At 43.2% G+C, this 7,904-nt stretch overlaps 1 protein-coding gene across 1 annotated transcript in view; it reads left to right on the top strand.

Moving 5' to 3' along the window:
* The window catches only part of LOC121356949 (ceramide transfer protein), an 86,982-nt gene that overhangs the window by 5,167 nt on the left and 73,911 nt on the right, over positions 1-7,904 (top strand). Inside the window, exon 2 of the mRNA XM_041473847.1 lies at positions 3,499-3,615. Coding sequence (XP_041329781.1) covers positions 3,499-3,615 — 117 coding nt within the window. The remainder of the gene's footprint in view (positions 1-3,498; positions 3,616-7,904) is intronic.

The raw sequence follows: 7,904 nt of genomic DNA, 5'->3' as shown, positions 1-7,904 counted from the left end.
CCCACTACCAAAGCTTGGCCATGCTGACTGTCATCAGTCAACTCCTTTTTTCCATGTGCCTTAGCATAGTTTTCAGGAGAATCTGCTCCATGATCTTTCTGGGCACAAAGGTGAAACTGATTGGCCTTTAGTTCTCTGTGTCTTCCTTATTTCCATGCATTGGGTTTGCAGTGCAAAGTTTTGGTAGCAAGGGAGTGGCTACAGGGGTGGTTTCTGTGAAAAGCTGCTGGAAGCTTACATTATGTTTGCTGGAGTCAGTGCCAGCCAGCTCCAAGATGGACCTGCTAGTGGCCGCAGCTGAGCCAATTAGCGATGGTAGTAACACCTCTGTGATAATGTATTTAAGAAGGGGAAAAGTTATTGCACAGAAGCTTTTGCATCTAGTGAAGAGCAGAGTGAGACTATGATAGAGAAACAACTGCAGACACCAAGGTCAGTGGAGAAGGAGAGGGAGGAGGTGCTTCAGGTACTGGAGTAGAGATTCTCCTGCAGCTCATGGTGAAGACCATGGTGAGACATGCTGTCCCCCTGCAGCCCGTGCAGGTTAATGGCAAAACAGATCTTTACCTGTAGCCCATGGAGGACCCCACAACTGTGCAGATGGATTCCTAAAGGAGGCTCTTACCCCACAGGAAGCCCATGCTGAAGCAGGCTCCTGGTAGGAGCTGTAGGCCCATGGAGAGAAGATCTCATGCTAGATCAGGTTTGCTGGCAGGACTTGTGACCCCTTTGGAGACCTACAGTGGAGCAGTTTGTTCCTGAAGGACTGTACCTGATACCAAAGTCATCTGTAAAATTTTCTAACACAATTTGAAGCATTAGAAAGCAGGCATTCTTTATCAGTGCTGGACACACGGAAGGATCTCTCCTTGAATGATATGTGTGTGGTTAAACTTTACAACCGGTATTTATTCCATCATGATCATACATATTCATTACAACATACTTCCTAGCTAATACATAAACATCACTTTTCCTAGAACTAATTTGCATGCATGCACCTCCTACTGGAAGTCCTTTTATAGTCCTAGAGGGTCATGTAAAGAGGTGCCCTTTCCTTGAACTTTTTCTTTGGGCATGTGCTGTTTCTTCTTGTCACATAACTTGCCAAAAAGCCACTATATTCCTCATGATCTCTTTCTCCACTGGTTTCAGCTATGTTTATCATCCTGTGTGCATATTTTTACATTCTTTTATGTTTTTTGCTAGTTAGTCTTTAAGCTCTATCCAGCAACATCAGGGGAATTGAAAAATTCTATTCTCTATGTTATTTATCACACCCTGTGGAAGGGACCCACACTGGAGCAGTTTGTGAAGATTTGCAGGTCGTGGGAAAGACTCACATTGGAGAAGTTCATGAAGGAATGTCTCCTGTGGGTGCAATACCACGCTAGAGCTGGGGAAGCATGTTAGACGTCCTCCCCCTGAGGAGGAAGGAGCAGCAGAGACAACAGCTGATGAACTGACTGTAACCCCTATCCCTGCACCACTGGGGCAGGCAGTAGAGAATCAGGAATAAAGTTAAGCCTGGGAAGGAGAGAGATGTGGGGGAAGGTGTGTTTAAGATTTGGATTTACTTCTCCTGGCCTTACTCTGATTTGATTGGTAATAAATTCAGTTAATTTTCGTAAGTTGAGTCTATTTTGCCTGCTACAGTAATTGGTGAATGATCTCTCCCTTCTCTTAACTCACAAGCCTCTCATTATATTTTCTTTACCATGTTCTGGAGTGGGATTCACAGAGTGGCTTTGATGGTCACCTAGTGTCCAGCCAGGGTCAACCTACCACAGTCCTTTTTGGTGCCCAATGTGGGGCTTGAGACAACAGCAGTTTTATATTGTGTGCTATAACTATGGTAGCTATTAAATGGCAAGCTCCTGTGTGGGATATTGAGTTTGTCAGCTGCACCACTTATCTTTTTATTCTGCTGAGTTTGGAAACATGTTAATACAAATAATGTCTCTGTTTTGTCCTGGCATTGATGGCCTTGCTATTTTGTGGGTAGGATGAAGTTGAATTAAATTGAGATGGTCAGGTATTAAGGGAATTGGTAGCTGCAGTTGATTTGCTTTATTGCTAACTTTGTTGGTTGCTGGAATTTTTTGGGGGTAATTTAAATTTATTTAAATTCAACTTAGGTTAAGATGCCTGACCAAATAAGTGAAGCTATTAAAAAAAAAGGTGACACTTCAAGTACCTTTGTTGAACTCTTCCTAGCTCTTTTTTGTTGTTTTTGGGTTTTTTTGTTTTTTGTTTTTTTTTTTTTTTTTTTTTTTTTTTTTTTTTTTTGTTTTTGGTTTTTTTTTTTTTTTTTTTTGCGTGTTGGCTTCTGTTGTAGTTTTCTTTCTCTAGTATATTTAAACAAGAAACATTTTCTATTATACATAAGTAGCTTCTGATTTTCAGATCCTTAGAAAATAATTCTTATGGACACTGAATTGTTGCACAGAACACAACAAATGAGATTTGCTTATAGGTTTTCTTTTGTGGAGTGTTGCACAAGTGATCCACAGTGCTTTACTTGTCTGCAAGATTAATGTATTCACAGAGCAGTAAAGGATATTAACAGGTATAGACTTGTCTTTGGCATCTGGAATCAATATTTATTGCTTTTCAGATTGCATTGTTTGCCTTAATCTTAGAATCTGTTATGTCCCTGTGTGCTTCTATGTGTAACATTTCTTTGTATTCAAATTCAAAAAGGTGTTCAGCTGGACCTGCGTTATGTTTTGTTAAGAATAGTTTTCAATGAAAGAAAAAAAAAGGTTTTCTGTGTTGGATGTTTGCTGGAGAATAACTTTGAACTGACAGTGTCACAGGGCAAAATAGATCCTTGTTTTGTTCATCTGTACTTTCGTTACTAGCTTCACTGTAATGCTATTAAAGGCATTTTACTATTTGAGGCATATGAACTGAAAGCTACATGCACTCAAGTGGTCATATGGGAAGGGATTGCATGTTGCTCCCAATTACCTGACAATCCTCTTTGTTAAGGTTATTGAGGCAGAGGTTGCCACAGCTTCCTTTAGTTTCCTACCTTCCTTGTCATTTTGATATATTCTTCTTTTATGGCTCTATCTTGGTGCTTTTTGCTATGATGTGTGTGCTTCTTCCATCGAAAACTAGTATTGATAGTAATAGCCTTAATTTCTCTTTCCTGCTTTGAAATTAAAAAAACCCCATATTTTCCTGGCTGTCCCCAGTAATTATTTTGCTAAAGGATTCCTTTGGAATGCTTGGTCATTGTTTGTGTGGAACTTTTTTTGTGACAATTTTGTTAAAACTGTATTAAACTGGCTTTTCTGTTTCAGAAGATTGGCATTTTTTATTATGCAAGTGTATTATGTTCATTATTTGAGACAGCTGCATACAACCAAACGTAAAATCTAGGATGAATTCAAGGCAATATTGATCAGTTTTTCTAATTGCAGTATTTCTAGAGTGTGAGATATTGTTCATCATTATGATAATTTTAGCTATTTTTACATTCTTTCACAGCCTCATGACTTTGACGAATGCAGGTTCGATATCAGTGTAAACGACAGTGTTTGGTACCTCCGAGCTCAGGACCCAGACCACAGACAACAGTGGGTAGATGCAATAGAACAACACAAGGTATGTGTTTTTTCTGATTTCCTTTTTCAGTGCCTCATTAGATCTAGTGGTGTTTGCAGACTTGTAAGCTTCAATGTACCGTCATTAAAGTACTCAAGGTATTTCTGAAAGATAAAAGTTTTAAGATTGAAGCCATTATGTTAATTATGTTCCAAAGGAATTGATTTGCTTATCCTTCATATACAAGAGTTTAGAGAACTGTGAGCTAACAACTGAACGTTTCTTGAGCTCTAGCTTGAAAAAGCTTGCATTATGTCTGAGTGACTTTTTATTTGTTTTGGTTATCCTCTCTCACTGATTTTTGAATTGGTTGTTATCTAAAAGCCACAAATGTTAAACTTCTTAGTCGTAGAGTCCATTCTCCTAGGTTTTTATTTGGTTTTTAGGCTCATCTCTTTGTTAACTTGACTGCTTTAACTGTATCTCATTACTGGCTTTTGTCTCGTCTTTTAAGGCCCTATTCATCAGCATTTTCATTCAGTTTTCCTGATCTATGCCTTATCTCTTCCGATGAACTCTGTTACTTTCATTTTGCCTAAAGGGCTTGAAGGTCAGATATTGTTAAAATATGTAACACACAAAACATCTGTTATGTTTTCAGATGAAAGGCACTGCTACAAGGTGTTGAGTGTGAGTACAATACATAGCACAATGAAACATTTGCATCTGTGTTATTGTTACAAATGAGAAGGGAGAGTTTGGATGGCCCCTGCCTTTGTCCAGGTTTCTAGCAGTAGGCAGCAGCTTTATTGAGGCGGCCAGCACCCCAAAACCACTCTTGCTCACAAGTTCTTAATAATGACCAATCGGGCCTATTACAACATGAATTATTTATTGAATAGACAAAAGGAAAAAACAGACATAAGACTTTAACAGGCTTACTTACTACACAGGATAAACGGAAGATCTACTAGTAGATTAAAAAAACCAGTGCATGATAAAAGGTACCTACATTACAGCTAGTGAAGAAATAGTATAGATTAGGAGTCAATGTAAATTACCACTGAATTGATGACAGAATACACATATAATCCTTTCCCTCAATTCCCAGGAAAGTATCTGTGAAATTTGCATCCAAACTTTGGGCAGAAGTCCCACGCATTTCCAGGGTGTGTGTAGGAGACTTCTGCCTCCGTGAAAGTTTGTGTAGCTTTTATAGTTTGTAAAGTGAAGTGCCTGTCTGTCAGAAATTCCAGCTTATCTCCCCACATCTTCTTCTCAAGTCAAGTTGTTTATTGACAACTGGAAATTCCACCCCTGGCTCCAGAGAGAGAATTAATTCACTAGCCAGAGACAACTCACTAGTCAGACAAGCTGGCCTGGGTTATCCGATCAGTTAATGTGAGGGGGTAGAATGCCTGGAGAAATTGCCCCAGCTGATGGACAGAATAGATAAGCTCTTCTGTGGTAGAGGGGAAGTTCTGCCACAGCTATATAGGTAGAATAACAGAATATCTCAAGTTGGAAGGAACCCATAAGGATTGAGTCCAACTCCCTGCTCCTTGCAGAGCTACCTAATACTAAACCATATGACTAAGACTTATCCAGACAGTCCATGAACTCTTGACAGGCTGAGTGCCATGACCACTTCCCTGGGGAGCCTGTTCCAGTGATCACCCACCCTCTCAGCAAAGAACCTTTTGTTACTGTCCAATCTTAACTTCCGCTGATGCAGTTTCATACCATTGCCTTGTGCCCTATTACTGGCCACCAGAGAGAGGAGATAAGTACCTCCCCCTCCACTGCCCTTCTTGAGGAAGTTGTAGATTGTGATGAGGTCACTCCTCAGCCTTCTCTTCTCCAAGCTGTGTTGCCACATACTAGCTGGTTTGTGCTAGGCAAACTAACCAGCCCCTGGGTTGACTGATGGGGCCTTGCCCAATTACATCTCTCCCAAGGCTGCAGGCATTTCACTGGCCAGAACGTGAAGGGGTGTAGAGATCAGACCAATGAAAATATCCAGATCAGGCTTTTCAAATGCATTTTATAAAGAAGGGCTTGGGAATAAATGCTCTCTGTTTGCCACATGAACATCAGGGTGTGTGGTCTCTTTGTCTCCAACCCACTCCCCCCCGAGTCAACATTACACATGGTGACCTCATGATGTGATGGGACTCAGCCACATTCTGCACACAGAGCAAAGGAGACAGATGGCATAGGAGCCGGTACGGTGTTAAAGCCGGGATTATTACAGCATCAGAACTGGGCTTTGGTGTTAGAACCAGGATAAATACAGTGTAAAAGCCAAAAAACAGTGTGGGAACCAGAATTTTGGTGTAAAAACTGGGACTTTGCTGGGTAGACAGCGATATTGCAGTGAAACTACCACGGGCAGTGGAAAGCTGTGGTGAAAAATCCCTTCGGCAGACAGCGGACCATGGGGGCCTGGATTTCAGCACCAGAAAATCCCATTATGAAGGTATAGACTTTCTTTCTTGAAAAAAAGAGCGATTAAATACAAGGAATGGGCTCTGCAAGCCCTGCTCACATGGTGCGAAAACCATTAACTGGATGTGTCCAAAAGGACTTCCTTAGATTTATTAACTTGGGAGCAGGTTGGACAAAATACACTTGCAGCAGCCTCAATTGGTGATGACACAGCCATCCGTGTTATAAAGCCATGGACAATCGTTATGGATTTGTTAAAACAGTTCAATTGTAAATGGCAAAGGAGGGTGGGTGGAGCAGCCACAGACTACTGTGAAACCTCCATGCGGAACCATAAAGCCACCCTGGGCGGGGACGGACCCCCCTTGCCAAAGCCAGCTGGCCCCAGCCCCTGCGAAAGCGTGTCCTGCTGCAGTGGGACTGTGTCTGACTGCTGCAGAGCAACCGTGGGGAACAGCACTATTATGGCTGGGGGTTTTCGGGGTCTGTCCAACCCCAACTGCCGTAGGTGTCCGGATAGCAAAGTCCTGCTAAGCACAACCTGTCCAGGTCCCTCAGGCAGGCTCCCAGCCGCAGGCAATCTTAGCAAGCAGCTCAGCTCTTAAGTGAGATCAGCTCTTTGGTGAATCCAGCTCTTTAGTGATTTCAGCTCTTTGCTTGCTAGGTGCCTCAGCGGACACGGGGAGAGAGAGGACAAGGCTGTATGAGGTTCTATTGTATTTGCGGGGTGCTCTAACGAAGGAAGGAATGATGAATCTGACTCCATGTACTCAGAAGGCTAATTTATTATTTTATTATGCTATATTATATTAAAGAATACTAAACTATAACTATACTAAAGAATACAGAAAGGATACTTATAGAATGCTAAAAAGATAATAATGAAAACTTGTGACTCTCTCCAGAGTCTCGACACAGCTTGGCCCTGATTGGCCATTGAGTCAAAACAACTCACACCATAAACCAATAAGACAATCACCTGTGGGTAAACAATCTCCAAACACATTCCACACATGAGCACAACACAGGAGAAGCAAATGAGATAAGAATTGTTTTCCTTTTTCTGAGGCTTCTCAGCTTCCCAGGAGAAAAATCCTGGGGATTTTTCAGAGAATGTGAATGCCACAAGGTTCCACAGAGGTGTCTTTATTGGCAGCTTCTGCAAAAGGTGACAGTGACAGCTCTTCTGCTGAACAGCGCAGAAGTAGGGGTTTATATAGGGTATAGGGGTTTTGGGAAACAGTCCAGTGGTAAGGGTCAAGGCAAATATGACCTATCGTCTTACAGAGAGATAATGAGGGTCCGGAGGCGGTAGAGGGGCTTCTTTGGTCCAGTCATCATGACTAGGCATTTCTTATCTTAGGCAACTGACCGCCAGGGAGGCCTTGCAGGCTCTGTGGCTGTTACACGGCACAGCCCCAGGGAGTGGGGAAATGCCAGTAAACAGAGACAATCCCTGGACTGCCCATACCACAGCTGCCAACAATGCCCAGGGAGGCAGCGGAGCGCATTGTGCAATACAGACAAGTGGAGCTATGGCGGCCGCCACGGCCCCAGCAGGCTGTGTGGCCCCAGCAGGCTGTGCAGCTCCAGCAGCTCCGAGATGTGCTACTCCAGACTGCAGTGCTGAGCTGAGTCGTTATTCAGCTGCCTCGGGCTACCATATCGCCGATCCAGGTGGGCACACCATGCCACCCTGCTCTGGGGGACCAGACCATGTGGCAGCTGCCCCCAGCATGGCCAGGGGTCCCGCAGCCATGAGGACACACTATGTGGTCTCTGGGACTACCCCCCCCCCCCACCGTCTTCACCGGGGCTGCCCGCACTCTCTATCCAGCCTGCATCAGGGGGTGTGGCCCCACTGCTGACCCTGCCTCCGAGGACGGATCTGAGAAGAGCTG

Source organism: Pyrgilauda ruficollis, unplaced genomic scaffold (assembly GCF_017590135.1).
Source record: "Pyrgilauda ruficollis isolate IOZ18807 unplaced genomic scaffold, ASM1759013v1 scaffold303, whole genome shotgun sequence".
In the NCBI taxonomy this organism is placed as follows: Eukaryota; Metazoa; Chordata; class Aves; order Passeriformes; family Passeridae; genus Pyrgilauda; species Pyrgilauda ruficollis.
Note: the sequence above shows the minus strand (reverse complement) of the source record. Positions and strands in the feature narration are given on the sequence as shown.